Here is a 17,997-nt window from a genome sequence, read left to right as displayed (position 1 = left end):
GGGGCAGCTCCAGGTCCGGCGTCCCACCGTGGGACGAACCACGGACGAAAACAGAAGGCGCCGGTCCGGTGGTTAAAAGGCGTCTTTATTGTTTCTGTCCCGGGAGGCGGGGCCTCGGCAGCACCTGAGCAGAAGACGCCACCTCCTTCAGATACAGTCTTCGCTCGGGAGACAAACAACCGCAGACATGTGGCAAAGACAAACAGGGCTGGGTGCCAGAGGCGCCGGGGGCCGAAGCGTGTTTGACTTGAGAACTGGTTTCTGCTTGGCATGAGAAACTACAGCGCAGGTTGGTGGCAGCGGCACAGCAGGAGCACAGCACACGTTGGCACGCACAAAGAGAAGGACTCTCCACTCATTAGCGGGCTGACGGTGGGTGGGACCGCTCACTGGCTGTGGTGGGACATCAGCGCGAGGCTCACGGGGTTCAGGCGGCGGACGATCTTGTTCAGACTGGAGACCTTCTCTTCCAACAGGTAGTTCATCTTCTCCGTCCTCTTCAGTCGCTGCTCCGTCGTCTCCAGAACCAGCAGCAATCGAGCGTTCTCCGCGTACACGTCCCGGATCAGTACCGCGGCCCGGCTGTTCCTCAGAACCTGCAGAAGACGGAGGTCACTCGCTGCTGCGCTCCCGCCACAGCTCGCGCAGCCTTCAGGGAGGCTGGCGGGAGTGGAGCCCCCTAGCGGCAGCTCGCCCTCGGAGCAGCGGGGCTTGTTGGTGGCGGATGCTGGTCTCCATGGTAACGAGAGCGCTCAGGCACAGGCCTTCTTGTCTTGTCCGTGGACTGACCTGGTCGTTCAGCTGAGCGACCTTCTCTTTCAGCATCAGCTTGACGTTGTGAAGCGACAGCTCCGTCTCCCTCATCCGGGCCTCCGTCTCCTTCCACCGCTTCTCTCGGTCTTCCTGCCGGAAACAGCCCACGTCAGCATCAAACTAACACAGGCCCCGCGGTCGCCGTTCTGGCACGGCAGCACCACTTTGATCGAACCACAGAGAGCAGACCACAGAGTTGGAGACGCAGTGCTTTATTCATGGATTACTGCATGAACCACAGACATCATCTGCTGCTAAAAACCGAAATAAATAGGTATAAAATAACCACAGGTTTTCCCTACAAAAATAATTTAATCCATAAATAAAACAAATCCTAACGTGGCAACAACATAAATAACAAAAATAAAACATCTCAGGAGGATTAACCAATAAATGACATCATATTAAAAACCCTGAATTGAGCTTTGGTCTGGTGACATCAGCACAGAGGCCCAGAAGACACACATGAAGAAACAGTCAAGTCAGTAGTGGAACAAGAAAACACAGACATGGCCACAGGAGGAGGCGGAGGAGGAGTAGTAAACCTGTCTGGGGCGACACTGCACTCTCTGGTCAAGCCAGAGGTAACAAGGCTGAAACGCTCTCCAGATCCCACTGAGAGCACTCAAGGAGCTACTTTCTGCCACCTATCGGCAGAAGGGCGCTATAACATCCAGGCCTCCAGACTCGCCTCCTACAGAGAAGCTCTGGACGTCGCTGGACAGAACTGAAGCTCGCGTGGCGCCGGACAGAGGCTACAAGCCGCCGATGCGCCGGTAGCTGTCTGCGTGCGTGGCCCGCTGCTCTGGCATCGGCCCCTGGAGAGAGAAGCACGGCCTCAGAGGTCCCGCAGTAATACACGACACACGCCGGGTTTCCTGTGATCAGATCAAGACTCCAGTGCTGAGCCGCTCTCTCCTTCATTTCCTGGGCTCCAGGCAGCAACGTGTGGCTCCCAGGGGGCCCACAAAATCAAGGGGGTAACAACACACGAGGATTCAGTCTCCATCTTCAGAGAGAGTTGTTCTTAACCGAGTCACAAAACCCAAGTGTCAGACTCAGTCGTGTTTTGGGAAGTGAACCCACCACCTTCTGACCTTCAGCATTCTTCTTCTCTGACGCAAGCGACTTGCTAACTAGTGCGACCTCGCTCTTCTCCAGTGGGTCTGAAAGGCTTCGTCCTGTGAGACGGCGCTTCCTGAACCAAGGTCTCACTGACACTGATGCGACTGGTCCTCGGTCAGCGCTCAGAGCGGATCAGATCACAGAACAGACTGTAGCCACGGCGATGTAGATGAAGTCCGGCCACCAGAACTACCACTCACTCAACAAGAGGACTTGAAGAGAGACTGAGGCCAGCAGGTAACACCAACTAAACACCAGGGACGTGGAGGGAGAGGGTCCCAGTAACCAGCAGGAGGAGGACAGACAGGAAGAGGCTTGCAGAGAAGGACCTCCGTTCAAGCGCGAGGGACACGTCCACGTCCCCACGGCTTCCAAGTCAGTGCAGCTTCAGACTCGCTGAGGTGAGGTGAGCTCGCGGTGTCGTGGACGTGTCCCCACTTCTAGGCGCTTCAAGTACCTGCAGGTTCTCGGGGTCCTCAGCCCGCTGTCCTCGGGGGGTCCGCTGAGGCGAGGACGGCAGGAGTCCCAGGAAGTGACCCTGCAGCGCCTGGAAGTGGAGGAGAGCGTCAGACTCTGTGTGGAAGCAGGTCACGCGGCACTCCGCAGCAGTGACACTCAGAGAAGAGCTGCACTGGCTTCAGTGAGCCGCAGCTACAGGGGCGTGGCTTCACAATGGAGGCGGGAGGGTGCACCCGCTACACTGTCCAAGAGCAGCATCTTCATGCCGCGTCTCTCCATGCTCCAGGCCTGGGCAGCGGAAAACTCAAGCCTGACCTCTAAACGCACGGCGCCTGCAGCGGGAGGAGCCGATCCAGACCACACTCACGTTGATGGCCTGAGAATTGGCCCGGCTCAGCTGCTCCTTGAGCTCATGGTTCTCCAGCCTGAGCTTCTCCAGCTCCCTGCCTCCGTCCTCCACCTCCGTCCTGGACTCCAGCTCCTGCTTCAGCCAGGCGTTCTCCTGCTCCAGAGCTTTCAGCAGCGGCACCTGCACACACAGCATCAGCGTCTCCACCCTCACGGCAGCAGAAGGGGAGGTCTCCTCACCGGCTCTCCAGCGTGCCTCGGCTCCTCCTGCTTCTTCAGAGCTCCAGCCTTTGAGTCTTTGCACTGCTTCAGCGGGTGCTTCCTGGTCTGGCGCTGGCTCTGCGGGGACGTCACCAGTTTGGAGGCTGAAGAGCTGAGGAGCCGCTTGTTCAGAAGGGCCACGTCACATCGGAGCGAATCCCTCTGCTGCTGCACAGCGCTGAGCTCCGACCTCAGACGGGCGTTTTGTTTGTGCAGCGTCTCGTCGTGACTCTTCACCTGAGCAGAAGGACATGGCCGGGTGAGATGACGTCGAGACACGTGACCGTCGACTTGCTCCACCTTCTCAGGGCGACTCTTCCTGCCACTGGCAGCTCTGTGTTCTTCAGCCGTCTGGAAACAAGTATGAAAAAAGAGGATGGTAAGAACACAATAGACGAGCCGCGGTGAGCCAAAGGCCTTGTCGGTTACAAAGCAGCCACTTCCTTCTGAAGCTCTGGAGTCCTCGGATCGGCCCTCAAACTCTTTGCTTCACACCAGCCGACCCTCCAGAGGCCCTTACCTGTCTCAGGCCTCTGGCGCTCGGCCCCTCCTCCCTCACTCGGGCCAGCTGCAGTTTCAGCGTCTCCATTTCAGCAACATTCTGGGCGTTTCTCTGCGACAGCACCAGGTTCTCCTTCTCCAGGTTCTGACTCTGAAGACGCAGCTCGGAAATCTGCAGACACACATGGTCATTCACCAGTCCTGATGAAGCTGAAGGAGAACAGCCCAGGTACCTGGCAGTGGAAGCTCTCGGAGGCCTGCTGAGCTGCAGTCTTCTCCTTGTCCAGATCCTGCAGAGCGTGCCTGAGACACACAGACAGCAACAGTCAAAACACAGCAGCGCGCACCTGAAGGCACCAGCAGTCCCGAGTCTCACAACAGCTCCTGCTCCTTCTCCTTCAGATCCTCCTCCTGCAGCGTGAGGATCCTCTTCCTCAGAGTCTGGTTGGCCTCCGTCAGCTGGCTGTTCTTCACGCTGCCGACGACATCAAGTGTTAGCTTCTGAACCGTGACACTGCTGCGCTCACGCTGGTGTTTGAGAGGCCAGAACGTGCTGCTGAAAGAAGCGCTTCAGTCTGACGGCGGAGGAAAGGCTCCGCCCACCACTCACACTGCAGCACTGCGGAGTGACGCTCCTGGAACAGGCTCCACAGACCAATCCAAAACTAAAGGACTCCAGATTGACTGACAGTCATCTCTGTTGGCTTTATATTTGGGAGCCGGCCCTGGTTCAGATCTGAAGGAGGAGGTCACCACTTTTCCACTAGAGGCCTCTCAAACACACACTGAAGTCAGGGGTTCCACAGGGACACACGAGCTGAGGGACCTGAAGGGGACTAAGGTCACAGAGGTCAGGGAGGGCACGGCTATGCTGTGACAACCCCCCACCCCTGGTACCTATGAGCCTGGGGAGCGTGGCCGAGACTGGGACACTGGTCCTGCAGCTCTGAGGCTTGGAAGGCAGCGAACATCCCGGAGAGCCTGAGGTTGTCGCTCCGCAGCTGACTGACCTCACGGAGCGAGCACAGGGAATCGGCTTCGGGCGACAGACTCCAGCTGCTTTCCAGGCTCCAGACCCTCTGCTCCAGCTCTCCGTTCTGCTCCTTCAGTTTGGCGTTCTCGCACATGCAGTCCTCGTAGCGGATCTGAAGCTCGGCCATCTGCAGGGCCTGCAGCTCCAGCACCCTGACGTGCTCCAGCAACAGGGAGAGCTTGACCCGGAGTCTGAGGTTGTCCTCCACGCACTGCTGTCCTGACCTCAGCCTCTCGTTCTTGTGAGCCAGAACATTTTGCAACACCGTGTTCTTCTGCTGGAGCAGCACAATCTTCTCATGAAGGAGAAGGTTCTGCTCTGTGGCTGCAGGACATGGAGTCTCACTAGCTCCATCATGTGAGCTGCCTTCTGTCTTGGTGGTCGAGTGTTCACACAGTGAGCCACAGTCGCTGTCTTCCACCAGCTCCTGAGAATCGCTCGCTAAACTGCTCAACTCAGTATCATCGCCAGAAGGTTCACCAGGGCCACCTGTCTCACCGAGCCGTGATGGAGCTCCCACAACCTCATGAAGCTCAGGAGCCAGCTTGTTCTCCTGAGAAGGGGAGCTCGTGTTGAGAGACGCTTCCTGGTGCGGTTCACCTCCGTCACATGACTCGTGGACCCCGCCCTCTCCGGTGCTGGGGCTACAGTCCTGATGGAACGTCTCAAGAGAGACCTGCTGGACTGAAGGAGCTTCAGTTCTCGACTCAACAGAAGCACCGCTGGTTTCCTTCTCGTGACAAGAACCCCTCCTGCTTGAGCCGAGGCCGAGGGCTTCACGCTTACGTTCCTGAGAGCTGGCGCTCACCGTCCCTTCTTCATCCTCCATCTTCATCTCAACTTGACAGACCCATGTCTTCTCTGGACATAGATCTCCTTCTGCAGCAAATTCCTGGTACACCACGCCGACCGCCGCGAGCCGCTGCTGGAGCTCGCTCACACAGCCCTGGAGCTCCTGCCGCTCCAGCTCAAAGTCCACGACAGCCTGCTGAAGCAGGACCTCCAACTCTTGTATCTTCATGTTCAAACGCTCCCGCTCCGCCAGCAGCTCGGTCCTCTCAGCAGTCTGCGACTCGTACTTGAGCTCCAGCTGGCACTGGTGTTTGTGGAGCTCCGCTCTCTCGTGCTGGAAGTCCTCCACCGTCTGATTCAGCAGGAGCTCTGTTTCCATCCGTTTCTGGATGGAGCGAGCCAGCAGCTCCTCTTGGCACTGCAGGCTCTGCTGAAGACGGTCATGTAGGTCATTCAGCTGCCTGCCCAGCTCCATCTCCTTGGTCTGGGCCATAGTAATCAAGTGGCCCTTATCTTCTTGCAGCTGCTGGTTACTCATCAAGAGGGCTTCCACTTCCTCTTTATGGAAGTCTGTGACTGGGTTCTGCTTCTGCTGTCCTTTGTCTTGTTCCAGGGTCTCCATCTTCACCCGTTGTTCCTCAGAGATCTCAAGGGCCCTCTGCATCTGGGCCTCCCACCCTTGCTTGTCTCGGGCGTGACTCTCCGACAGCAGCTGGAGCTCACTCTGGTAATGATCTTCCAGCCTCAAAACGTCGGCCCGGAACCGCTCCTCCACAGACTGGTGGTCACCTGAAAAACGCTCTTCCACGCTCTTCAGTCTTTGGGAGAAGCTGCTCTCCATCTCCTTCCTGCACAGTCAACCAACATCAGTTAGGCCTCACAACATTAGCAGCTCAGTGGCCTCTGAGGTTCCAGTCCCTCCCTCTCAAACAAGGGGACACGAGTGCCAGCTTTCACCAAGCTAAGGCTAACGCTGCTTTAGCGCCCCTGTGATTTTGGATTGACGCTGCTGTGTTAGTTTGCTCCAGAACAGATGAAACATGACAAGCAATCGGACTGGGCAGGTCAGGTTTATCAAACCCCCGTGTGAGCAGTGACAACAGGTGCAACAGGAGGACCTGAACATTCTGCTGGACCACGGTGCAAACTGGAAGCGGATGGGCCTGTGAAACAGCAACAGCAGCCGCTGAGGTCAAAGGTCATGCATCTCACCTCTCCTGGGCGATGTCCTCCCGCAGCTTCCTCAGCGTGATGGAGAGCGAGTTCCTTTCCTCCGAGTGCTTGGTGGTCAGGGTCTGGAGAGCTTCCCGGTGAGCCTCTTCCAGGCGGGCCCTCTCCTCCTCCAGTGAACCTGCCAGCGCTTTTTCAAGTTCCTGCTTCTCCGCCTCAAACTTCCCTCTCTCTTGGTGGAGTCTTTCCTGGAGCATTGCCTGGTAGTCCTCCTCCAGCTGCAGCCTCTCCTCCTCCCACTCCTGCTTCAGCTCTTCCTGCAGCTGGGCCCTCTCCTCAGCCTCCCTGTGCTGCTGAAGGAGGTCAGCCTTCTCGCTCTGCCACTGCTTCTCCTTCTCCTCCTGCTCCTGGACCAGCTTCAGCATGGCGTCCTCCAGGAGAGCCTGCAGGAGGTCGTTACTCCGCTCCTCCAGCTGAGCTCGTTCCGTCTGCCACAGATCTTTCAGCTCCTGCTCCACTTTGGCACGTTCCTCCTCCAACTTACAGTCTGCTTCTCGCAGTTGGGCTTGAAGCTCCGCCTCATACTTCTGCCGGAGCAGCGCTGTCTCCTTCTCAAAGTCCTTCTTGTCCTCCTCAAGTGCAGCAATCTTCTCCCTCAAGTCAGATTCCATGGTTGCCAGGTCCCTGCGGTGCTGCTCTCGGAGCTCCTCCAGTTGGCTTTCCATGGCAGCCTTCTGGAGCTGGGCCATCTTCAGCTGCTCCTCCAGACCGGTCTTCAAGTCGCTGGCCTCCAGCAGCTGCAGCCGCAGATCTCCCAGCATCTCCTCCTGCTGCTGCAGCTCCGCCGCTTCCTTCTCAGCGGCGTGGCTCCGCTCCAGCGCCGCCTGCTCGAGCTGGCTCTGGAGCTCATCCCTGCGCTGCTGGGCTCTGGACAGCTGCTCCCTCAGGCCCTGCAGCTCCTCCTGGTGCTGATGAGAGACGGCTGCCTGGTCCTGGAGGCTGGAGCCCTGACTTTCCAACGTCCTGTTCAGCTCATTAATCTGAGGGGATGAATGAACACGATGAACATCATGGCGCTCAGAGAGAGGCTGGGATCACGTTGAGCGGTCCTGGTCTGGACTTGGTGACCCACTCCCTCCAACACTCGACCAGTCACCTTGTTTTCCAGCTGGTTCCTCAGAAGCTCCATTTCTCGGCCATGCTGCTCTCTCAGCTGCTCCAGCTTCATCTCCGCCTCCAGGCTCAGGCTGAAAGGATGGACCTCCTCCGACCCGATGCCTGCCGCAGCACACATCACCAGCAGGGTTCAAACACCACGCTGAGGCTTCCCGCACAGGCTGAAGGTACCTGGGTCCGACTCCATGCCGGGACTTTTGCTCTCCAGCTCCTCAGAGAGAGGCCTGTGGCAGGACGTGTGGCTGGGAGCCAGCGTGTGGAGCTCCTGCAGCTCCGACTGCAGCTCGTCAATACGGTCCTGCAGCTCCTTCAAGAGAGGAGCGCAGCACTTACACCACAGAGCACAGGAGGAGGCTTCGGGACTCACCCTGCAGCGGGCTTCGTAGCCAGACTGGAGCTGACGGACGCGCTCCTCCTGCAGGAGGAACTCGGCACTGCCGGGGTCCAAGTCCCCAAACTGGAGGAGACAGTGAGAGCGGTCAGAGTCAGCAGCCACAGCTGGAAGCATCCGCTCAGCTCCTGCAGCACCTTCTCTGTCAGCACGCTGCCCAGGCTGGTGTGGAGTTTGGAGACCTGCGCTCGCAGCTCCACTATCCGCTCGCTGCTTTCCAGCACCTCCATTTCCAGACGCCTGTTTTCCTGCAGCACAAAAGCGAACATCAAAGCAATGGTCGGAAGATCCAAGATGAAGACCAAACATCATTTATTCTGACTCATGCTTCACATGAACAAACGGACCAAAGGCAGCACACAACTGACGCCGTCACCCCAGTGTTTGAGTAACTAAAGTTCCAGTTCCCATGAGTGCGGTCTGGACTGTCTCTGACCTTCATGGTGACGGACAGGTGGTCCCTGAGGAGGGACTCGTCATCCCTGCACTTGTGGATCTGGGCCTCCAGCTCCTCCCTCTGCAGCGCCGCCTGCTGCTGGACCTGCTCCAGCTCCCGGCTCAGCTGCGCTCGAACCGCCGCCAGCTTCTCCCGGTGCTCCTGCTCCAGTTTTCTGCAGACAGCAGGAGGCCTCAGGACTCACGCCTCCATCCACAGCAGCATCGGCAGCTCATCACTTCAGGTCACCTCAGATTCAAGGTGTTGCTCTGCTCGATGGACGAGTGATGTTCATCCACCTCAGCAGCCAGTTGAGTCTTCAGCCTCTCAGCCTTCTCCAGGTCCGAGCGGAGCTTCTCCTTCTCTCTGTGCTCCGTCTCCACACACTCCCTGCGCGGGGAACACAGACGGTGACACCACAGCAGCCAGGAGAACGTCATCAGGCCCAGACTCACAGCAGGTATCGGATCTCAGCTTTGAAACTGGCCACGGCAGCTTGATGAATCCCGTTCTTGCTGACCAGCAGCTCGTTTTCAAGCGCCAAGGTCAGGTCACTGAGACTCAGCTTCCCATCCAAGTCAAAGTTCAGCGCCTGGAAGAGGACACCGGAGATGGAGGAGGAGGCCCAGAGCAGCGCAGGCTGAGGCCCTGCAGACTGACGGACCTGCAGGATCTCGCTGCTGTTCTCGATCCCTTCGTCCAACCAAGCGTCGACCAGGTATTCAACCGCGGTGAAACCAGTGCCGTCGTCCAGTGTGGAGAAGAGCCGCGTTCCGATGGTGCAGGTCAGCGAGGAGGGGTTGGCCGTGCGCCGGCCGTCGTCATCGAAGGGCTGCCGGCACAAAGCTGGGTTACACTCCACCAGGTGAGGCGGGGAAGAGGGCGACTCACCTGCGTGGAGTGGAGCCTCTTCAGCTGTCTGTACGGGGTGGAGGCGGAGGGTGTGGGGGGGGCGCTGAAGCTCACCAGACTGGACACAAACTCCTGAACGTTCCTGACCTCCTCGCCATTCAAGCTCTGGATCACGTCTCCGTTAATCTGGAGCAAAGCAGCAGAGTGAGGCAGCAGCTGGCGGCGGAGCCTTCGTGCCGACTCGGACCTCCAAGCCCAGGTGTTCACACAGGGAGAGCAGCTCCACCAGGCTGGCACAGCCGTCCCAGCAGATGGAGAGGTGCTCGCAGGCCTCCCGCACGCGCTCCTGCAGACGGGCCGTCAGGGGAGCGCTGGGCTTCCGGGGGGTGCCGGGCTCGTCGGGGTTCCACAGGTGCATCTGACCTGTGGGGACAGGAGGGCGCCGTGAAGCGCTGGCCGAACTGGAGAAGAAGCTGCCACCGCCACGCCTTCGTACCTTCAGCCTCAAACTCCTCCGTGCTGGGCTCCTGAGCGTTCCAGCGCTGATGGAGAGACACACACACGCCAGAGTGACAAGGAAGCCACGGACAAGAGTGTGGAGCTCACAGGTCACCAGAGACTTCAGCCCCCTCAGCGCGGACATGGATTAAAGACACCGAGATTTGTCCACGTGGAAAGAGCACTTTCACAAGGAGGAGCTCTGCGGAACAGCAGCTCTGAAGATACAGTGTATCACATCAGTCTCGGTTCTGGTTCATGAAAACGGCTAAGAAATAGAAATACAAGGGAGTGACTGAGCGTCTTTGTGGTGAATGAAACCAGGAGGGGCTGTGTGGAGTGTGACCTTCTGAGGTCCGACCCACATGGACCTCAGTCAGCTATTGTCTGGAGGAATGAAGAACAGATGGGATTCTGCAAGTGGAGTTCTGATGCATGGTGTGGAGGCATTCAGGAGAAGGGGGGGGGGGCGGTCTCATTGTTCCGCCCTGCACCCCCTTTCAGCCGCAGACACCTCTGACCCGCGCATCTGCGCCGACAACAGCGGATGCCACGACACGCTTCAGGTCGGTGCCTGAGACGGTGTTTGGACATCTGCGAGGCGTCGGGCGCACAAGCCCCGCCTCCGCACACCAGCAGAAGACACCGGCTTCAGAAGCCAGTTCAAGTCCCAGTTGAACAGAGCCGCGCTGCTCAAACTGGTCAACATTCCAAGAGGAAACTTTGGAACATGATGATACCAACCACGTGGGTGCTCCACTTTTCTGACGCCTCGCTCAGCGTGTGAGTGGGGACACGTGAAGGGCAGAGCTGAGCGCCACTTGGATGATGACGTGTCCAACCTCCAACATCATGGCGGACACAAAAATGTGGGCGGGGCCTACTGCACGACAGAGAAACGGAAGCTGAAAGCCCCCACCTTCCTGGCGGTTCGCGGGCCTGCGAGGTCAGGTCGCAGCAGCTTCAGTCCAAGCTACAATTCTGAATTACAATTCTCACGTAAGCAGCTAAACCCTGGTGAGCTCAGAGTCCGGGTCACCAGCCAGACCAGACCGCCTCAGTGATGCCGTGGCGACGGGAGCGCATGACACTCCAGGCCTTGCATGCCGCTAAGCTGATTAGCCAGGAATAACGCCGCGGCACTGAGGCGCAGTGAATGCAAGGACGGAGGGACGGCGTCCTTCGCGGCCGCCGGGCTCTTACCTCACGCTTCCTGGGAACTGCTGACTCATCGCTCTCCTCCCGCTCCCCTCCCTCGGCGGCTTGGGTGAGCTCGGTGACGTCTGAAACTGGCTGGAGGAATTCTGGGGTGGAGCGTCGTCCATAGCGCTTGGTGCCCTTCACAAACTTGGGCTGGATCTCAGCAGACTCTGAGGAGACCACAGCAGATGGGCCCGGCTCAGGAGCGTGCCGCACTAGTGGGCCCCGAAATAAACCAACACGTGACCCCAAGAAACATTCATCACTGCCTGCTTCCTGACTGCTTCTGCTCAAGGAAGCATCAACAAGAAGCTTGAACTTTAGGAGAATATTATATTGGTTGTCTGAGTGAGCCAGGGGTGAGTCCGGTCCGAGCTCGCAGCGACTCACTCCACCTGCCGGAACACGCCGTGAGCCCGGGCCTACCTGGCTCGGCCGCAGGCTCCTGCTGTGCCGGTGGAGACGACAGCACCAGGATCAGCGCACTCTTGAACTGCTGGAAGTCCACCTGAAACACACAACAGCCCAGGGCTCCGAGGTCACACGCTTGGATCAACAGCTGCAACCCCTGAATATGGAGAGTCTCTTTGTGCGAGTCAGGGGGTGAGGGGCTTGTGGGGGGTGGAGGGAGCACACCGGACAAAAGACAGCCGCACTCTTCCTTCACACAACCATGAAAACACGTGGCGATGCAGAAGACGGAGGAGGTGACGCCAGACGCCACACTCCCTCGGGAGTCACTTTCATTGGGACTCTACACTCCAGCCTCACCAGAGGAGCTGCTCCAGGAACACCCAACTCTGGAGACACAGGTTCCACTTCCACTACAAAGACATGTCACGGCACCCGCCTCGGGTCACATGGGATCAAAGACCTGAGCTGCCAGCTTTCAGGTTCTCAAAAAAGAAAGTGAGCTGCCTGAAAACTACCTGAACTAGATCCAGTCTGACCGGGTTAGTCGCCCGTGACGTCACACTGCTCTGACTGCTGCCCCTCGTTTTCTCTACAGAGTGAGACCTCCTCACAGCCCCCGCCCTCCCGCACAGATGAGCAACTCTCTGCGTGTGTGCGCGCATGTGTGAGAGTGCGTGCCGGACCTACCCTGGAGGTGAGTCGGTCCTGGTCCTGCAGCAGAGCGTCCAGCAGAAGCGGGGCAGCATCGTCCAGATGCAGCGCAAGGCAGAGGTCGGCGAGTTCATCGGAGCTGAGCGACCCACAGCCGCTGGCGTCGAAGCCGTCAAAGACTTGTCTGAGTTGCTCCTCGTAGCTGTCCTGCGCTGGGGCGTCTTCCATCCCACAGCAGCGCAGCCTGCCCTGCCACACAGAGCAGAGAGCCTCCGTCACTCACCACTTCTGACGCACCAGCAAGGCAAGCGGCACGGCACCAGCAAAGGCTCCATGGTGGGCGGCGCATGCTGCTCCACCACCACCACCGAGCGGCCAGGAGGCTCCAGGTCCAGGCCGCTCCTTCAGGCTGCTCAGGCAGAGGAGGCTCTGGCTAATCCCATCACAGGGATTAGAGCATGGGGTCTGGCCCTGGCCGAGGCTCCTTGAGCTGGGATGACGTGGTGGCGCTGCTATTTCGGCACCAAATTAAGCCCAGCTTCGGGTCAGAATCACACACAATCACAGAGCGGCTCTGTAAATGTCAGGCTTCAGTTTCAACTGAGAAAATCTGCAAGTTCGACAGCCGTGGTTCCCCCAGACGGTACTCCGTTCTAGAGTCATAGAGGGGCAGCCTCTCCAAGGGCCAGCTACAGGTGTGGGCCCAAAATGCATGGCCACAGTCGCAGGACCAGCAGACGACAGTCTCACAACGCCACGGCCTGCAGTCGCATGAAACCTGCTGTTGACACATCTTGCTTGCACAGTGAGGGCGCGGTCGTAATCTCCTCCAGAACTGGAGGACCAGACGCACCGCAGGCCGGTCGGCTCCACTTCAGGTTCTACGCAAATGTCACTCATGTTACGAGGCTAATCCATCATGCCATCATGTCTGGTCTGACAGAAGGTTCCAGTGAATCAGCCGACGGAAGTGTTGGGTAGACGGACCCAGGATCACAAGAACTGATCCATGACTTTTGATTTCATCGGTGATCAACAACCATATTTAATCTACAGACACGTAAACAAACCAAAACCTTGTGAATTGACATGAGACCATGTGATCGGTGCAAAGCTATTTGTCATGGAAAAAATTGACTAAAGAGAAAAAAAAACAAAAAAAAAAAAAACACTTGATGCAAACTGAATAAAATTCAGAAGAAAATAAATATAACAAAACCATGTCCAAATGTCATAACATAAAAATTATGCATTTTATTTAAACTCCATAGAAGATATAAGTGTAAATAGAAGTATCGCCACATAATGTCGTAATTAATTTTAAAACTGCTCCAACAGGTGCTTTCATCAACAGTGTGTACTGTAGGGGGCGCCACCACTTTCTTTATCATAGTTTCTTTCCACGAACTTCTCCATCGTTGGTCACTCTCACAGCTGTCAAGTCAGTTCACTGACTCACTACTGCCACCGTATGTGGCTCGTGTATCAAGGCTCAGCGTCTCACGACCCAGAGGTGGGAAACACGGAGATGCCATGGGCTCTGGTTAAGAATCAGAGGACCTGCAGGAAGCGCCCTCTGTTCACCAGCCATTATCTGAAGAGTCTGTGTCTGGTGACTGTTTCTGGAGGAAAATGCAAATGGCGCCTTCCCCCCACGGCTTCCAGCTGCCCAGAGTCAGGAGTCCCCTCACAAGACCCCAGACTCCAGGACCCATTCAGCCCAGACAATGGCGCGCGCCCCACAACACCCCAACTCTGCTCAGCATCTGTACTGAAGCACGTCCGCAGGGCACATGACTCCCTCACCAGCCGGGTCCAAAACACACCAACATTCTGAGAGATTTCATCCGGGTGCCACGGGCCCTGGTGTCCTTTAGAGCAAGGGTGGAGCGCTGCTTCAGCCGGGGTCATAGGTCAGACAGACTAAGGCTGGAAATAAAAACACTTGTCACCCAAATAGCCACGTTCCACGGATGAATCGTCCCGAGCTCTTGTTCCTTTCTGCACAGTGGTGATCCACCGTTACGAATTGTTACTGATTTCAATTCAGTCTCAGGAGGGACATGGCAGTTCCCGCCTTCATCTACAGCCCACTTGCTTGGGCCACCGCCGGCTCAGAGCAACTGAACTGGTGACTCCTCAGCTACAACTGAACATGAACCGCGTCGCAGGAAGGAAGAACCCGAGACTTGGCTTCAGGTCTTCGCCTGACGTGAAACGGCAGTCGGCTGCGGTTCTTGTGACGACTCCAGCTCTGATTCGAGAGAGGAAACCAGAGAGGAAACCAGAGCTGCCGAGGCGACTGGACGGAGCTGGACTGGTGTGTGGAGAGCTGGACTGGTGTGGACTGGTGTGTGGAGAGCTGGACTGGTGTGGACTGGTGTGTGGAGAGCTGGACTGGTGTGTGGACTGGTGTGTGGAGAGCTGGACTGGTGTGTGGACTGGTGTGTGGAGAGCTGGACTGGTGTGTGGACTGGTGTGTGGACTGGTGTGTGGAGAGCTGGACTGGTGTGTGGACTGGTGTGTGGACTGGTGTGGACTGGTGTGTGGAGAGCTGGACTGGTGTGGACTGGTGTGTGGACTGGTGTGTGGAGAGCTGGACTGGTGTGTGGACTGGTGTGGACTGGTGTGTGGACTGGTGTGTGGAGAGCTGGACTGGTGTGTGGACTGGTGTGTGGAGAGCTGGACTGGTGTGTGGACTGGTGTGTGGAGAGCTGGACTGGTGTGTGGACTGGTGTGTGGAGAGCTGGACTGGTGTGTGGACTGGTGTGTGGAGAGCTGGACTGGTGTGGACTGGTGTGGACTGGTGTGTGGACTGGTGTGTGGAGAGCGGGCGGCCGCGGACACAGAGAGGCGGTGTGGTGCTGGAGGAAGTGCGAGGCCGAGCGGAGGCGGGAAACTCACCGGAAGGTCGAGAGTCCAGCGAATCTCCGGAGCTTTCTAAAAGTTGCCCAGCATTTCTGCCGGCGGGAGACACGGGCGGTCGGACGTCGCAGCTGCGGCAGCAGAGGTTTGCCTCCTCCTCCAGCCTCGGAGCGGCTTTTGAAAAGCGGCCGGAGAGGAAGGGGCGGGAGGCCGCCCCTTCCTCTCCGGCCGCTGCTGCCCCCCGGCGGCCCCCCGCCACACTGCAGGGTCCGGGCAGAGACCCTGGGACGCTCCGCTCCTTAGCATGTAGCATCGTCTTGCTAGCGGAGATTTGGCCAGTCGCGTGTTGTGAGTCAGCACTTCTCTCCACACCTTTGTTTGGCCGACGTATCTGGGTTACGCGACTGTTTGTTTTGATCCCTATCTCAGGTGTCAGCTGAAAGTTCAGCGTTGCCTCCGCCGGTCTCACTGAGGGCCCCACCTTGGCCCCTGCTAGAGAGGACCCTCCCCTCACTCGTGAGCCAGACCGACACATGGGTCAGAGGGTGGCTGGTGAGCTGGCTACAAGTGGTCAGAAGCACCCGCTGAAGCCAGGCTCCTCAGCGCTGGCTTCACCGGGTGCGCTGGACTCACGAGCTGGAGGAAGACCACGATGAAGGCGGAGCAGCCCTCCGTCCCGGCTGGAGCCGGCAGAGTCCCGCGTGTCTGGATCAGAGGCCACAGAATGCCTCCCTTGTGCTGCGCTTGTGTGTGACTGAAGTCAGCCAATAGCAGCTGACGATTCTGCCGCTCGAACGTTGACCTCATTTCTCTGTTTCACAATCTCAGACTGGAGCGGCGCCGACGTGCAGCAGCCAGAATGAAGAGAGTCTTGTGGCTCCTGCTCGCCGTCTACGCCTCGGTGCCCGTGGTGCTCTACCTGTGTCCCTGGATCCTGGCCCACATGGTCTTCTGTCACCTGTGTAAGTACACGTCCCTCGGACCCTGACCTTGACCCTGGGCTGAAGGGAAGCTCCTTCCTTCCTCGCACTAACTAGTTAGTTCCTGCTGAAACTCGGCAGCGACAAAGAGCAGCAAACGAAACCGCTTGAGCTCGAGATTTAGATCCGAGTCTTCCTCGGGGGCCACGAAGGAAGGAAAGAGAAAGTGATCCATTCTGCTGCCATGGAGCCCCGCCCCCTTCTTTTCCTGCCGTGCAGCAGGAAGGTCCGCTCTTCAGTTGTTTCATGCCCATGTTGGTGGCAGTGAGGTCCAGTCCAGATGAGACCCTCCAGCAGAGGGCGCATCAGGTCGGCCGGCCTCACCGTCCCTCTGAGAGGGTGAGGTCATGGCCCACGGCCTCCCGGGCAGCCGCGGCGTGTGGCTTACCTCCAGCACCGCTCCTGTCTTCTGCAGTGAGGTTTCCACTCCTGGTGGATCTCAGCCGCCCCGAGCTCCTCCTGAAGCACACGCGGAACCTCTACCTGGCCACTGAAGAGGGCGTCTCTGTGGGCGTGTGGTAGGTCGCCGCAGCCGCAGCTCTGGGCTCCGGTGCTGTGTGTCACTCCCTGTGCTCCGCTGCGCAGGCACACGCTCCCGGCCAGCCAATGGGAGGAGGCCGCCGGGAAGAGCCCTGAGTGGCACCAGGAGACGCTCGGCGACGGCGCTCCTGTTGTCATCTATCTCCATGGCAACGTAGGAAGCAGGTGGGATTAGGCCCTTCAGGGCCTGGCTCCTGGGTCCCCCCCCGGCCTGGTGTTGAGTGTGAGCCCCTCTGTCGTCTCTCCTGCAGGGCCCTCAGTCACAGGGTGCAGCTGGTGAAGGTAACGTTGAGGTCCAGACACCAGGTCCCACCTTCAGCTGCTGGTTTTGGGTTTCAGATGCTGAGTGCAGCCGGGTGCCACGTCTTGTCTCTGGACTACAGAGGTGAGACCTGCTCCCTCACCACAGTCTTATGGTCATGTGACGGAGAAGTTTCCGGGCAGGTTTCGGTGACTCCACCGGGGAGCCCAGCGAAGCCGGACTGACCAGTGACGCCCTCCACCTGTACAAGTGGGTCAAGCATGGAGCCGGAGCCGGCGCCGGTCCGCTGTTGCTCTGGGGCCACTCACTGGGCTCCGGGTGAGTTGTGCTCTGTAAAGCGGGCGTGGTCAGGGAGGTAACGACGGCGTCTCCTTCTAGCGTCGCCACCAACGCGGCCGTGCAGCTGCAGCGGCAGGGTAACGTTGACCCCGACTCTGCTGAGCAACGACTGCCTCGTGTCTTACCGGATCCATCCTCCAGGGGTCGCCATTGACGCGCTGATTCTGGAGGCTCCCTACACGAAGATCGGGGAGGTGGTTGTTCAGCACCGGCTGAGTCAGGTGAGGTTTTCCTGCGTGTGCGTGTGTGTGTGTGGCTCTCAGCCCTGTGAGGACCTCCGTGTGATGCTGTGCCACCCCAGCTCTACATGTTCCTGCCCGGATTTGAGCAGTTGCTGTGGAGCATCTTGGAAAAGAACAACATTAAGTTTGCGAACGATGAGAAGTGAGTTGAGACGCGGTGGTGCTGGTGGTTCCTCTGCTGCACCTGGTGACGCGGTGGTCTTCCAGTCTGAAGCTGTTGTCCTGTCCGCTGCTCATCCTGCACTCGGAGGACGACGCGGTGGTGCCGCACCACATGGGCCTGAAGGTCGGCGAGGTGACGTCCAGGCCTGAGTCTCATCGCGGCTGACTCCTGACCGTCTCACCTCCAGCTGCACCAGATCGCTGTGGAGGCCAAGGAAGCCCGGAACAGCGGCGTGCCGGTCCAGATGGTCTCCTACGGGTCCGGCCTGGGACTTTCTCACAGCAACATCTACAAAGACCCGCAGCTGGCCAGCGTGGTCAGGTGAGTCTGGTCAGGCCTGGCTGCCCATGTCCTGCTCCCGCTTCACTTGCTGTGCTCCTGTTGCAGGACGTTTCTGCAGAACCTGAGGTGAACCATCCACCCGAGCCTCACCACAGTCACGATCCCTGCTGGTTCTGCTGAATAAAAGCCCTCCTCACCCCCCGC

The 17,997-nt window shown here is 58.4% G+C and overlaps 2 protein-coding genes across 12 annotated transcripts; one reads left to right on the top strand and one right to left on the bottom strand.

The window, feature by feature from the left end:
• Positions 1–70: 70 nt before the first annotated feature.
• nin (ninein (GSK3B interacting protein)) lies at positions 71–15,167 on the bottom strand. 7 transcript variants are annotated; one of them, XM_053844926.1, is made up of 26 exons: positions 15,025–15,162; positions 12,157–12,364; positions 11,482–11,563; positions 11,059–11,225; positions 9,854–9,899; positions 9,605–9,780; positions 9,397–9,543; positions 9,170–9,337; positions 8,961–9,097; positions 8,755–8,895; positions 8,506–8,680; positions 8,207–8,317; positions 8,046–8,135; positions 7,850–7,985; positions 7,659–7,780; positions 6,545–7,542; positions 4,405–6,180; positions 3,884–3,982; positions 3,741–3,810; positions 3,527–3,679; positions 3,307–3,357; positions 2,986–3,243; positions 2,765–2,926; positions 2,396–2,485; positions 790–903; positions 71–596 (listed from the first exon to the last, which is right to left on the bottom strand). In XM_053844926.1, the coding sequence occupies exons 2-26, from the start codon at positions 12,346–12,348 to the stop codon at positions 387–389; spliced, it is 5,871 nt and encodes a 1,956-aa protein (XP_053700901.1). In that variant the 5' UTR covers positions 12,349–12,364; positions 15,025–15,162; the 3' UTR covers positions 71–386. The 7 variants fall into 7 exon arrangements, with proteins under 7 accessions (XP_053700901.1, XP_053700900.1, XP_053700899.1 ...); XM_053844925.1 differs by having other exon boundaries at positions 72–596; positions 12,157–12,369; positions 15,025–15,167; XM_053844924.1 differs by lacking the exon at positions 15,025–15,162 and adding an exon at positions 12,441–12,594 and having other exon boundaries at positions 72–596; positions 12,157–12,369.
• On the top strand, positions 14,903–17,994 carry LOC128747224 (lysophosphatidylserine lipase ABHD12-like). Of its 5 annotated transcripts, none has more exons than XM_053844948.1 (14): positions 15,231–15,333; positions 15,415–15,501; positions 15,814–15,947; positions 16,381–16,483; positions 16,551–16,670; positions 16,757–16,787; positions 16,845–16,890; positions 16,950–17,085; positions 17,146–17,183; positions 17,248–17,327; positions 17,408–17,490; positions 17,556–17,634; positions 17,699–17,832; positions 17,899–17,994. In XM_053844948.1, exons 3-14 carry the CDS (start codon positions 15,845–15,847, stop codon positions 17,921–17,923), a joined length of 978 nt encoding a protein of 325 aa, XP_053700923.1. In that variant the 5' UTR covers positions 15,231–15,333; positions 15,415–15,501; positions 15,814–15,844; the 3' UTR covers positions 17,924–17,994. The 5 variants fall into 5 exon arrangements, with proteins under 5 accessions (XP_053700924.1, XP_053700923.1, XP_053700922.1 ...); XM_053844947.1 differs by having other exon boundaries at positions 15,415–15,537; XM_053844946.1 differs by having other exon boundaries at positions 15,415–15,731.
• Positions 17,995–17,997: the final 3 nt, after the last annotated feature.

This window comes from Synchiropus splendidus, chromosome 16 (genome assembly GCF_027744825.2).
Source record: "Synchiropus splendidus isolate RoL2022-P1 chromosome 16, RoL_Sspl_1.0, whole genome shotgun sequence".
NCBI lineage: Eukaryota > Metazoa > Chordata > Actinopteri > Syngnathiformes > Callionymidae > Synchiropus > Synchiropus splendidus.
This window is presented reverse-complemented; position numbering and strand designations above follow the sequence as displayed.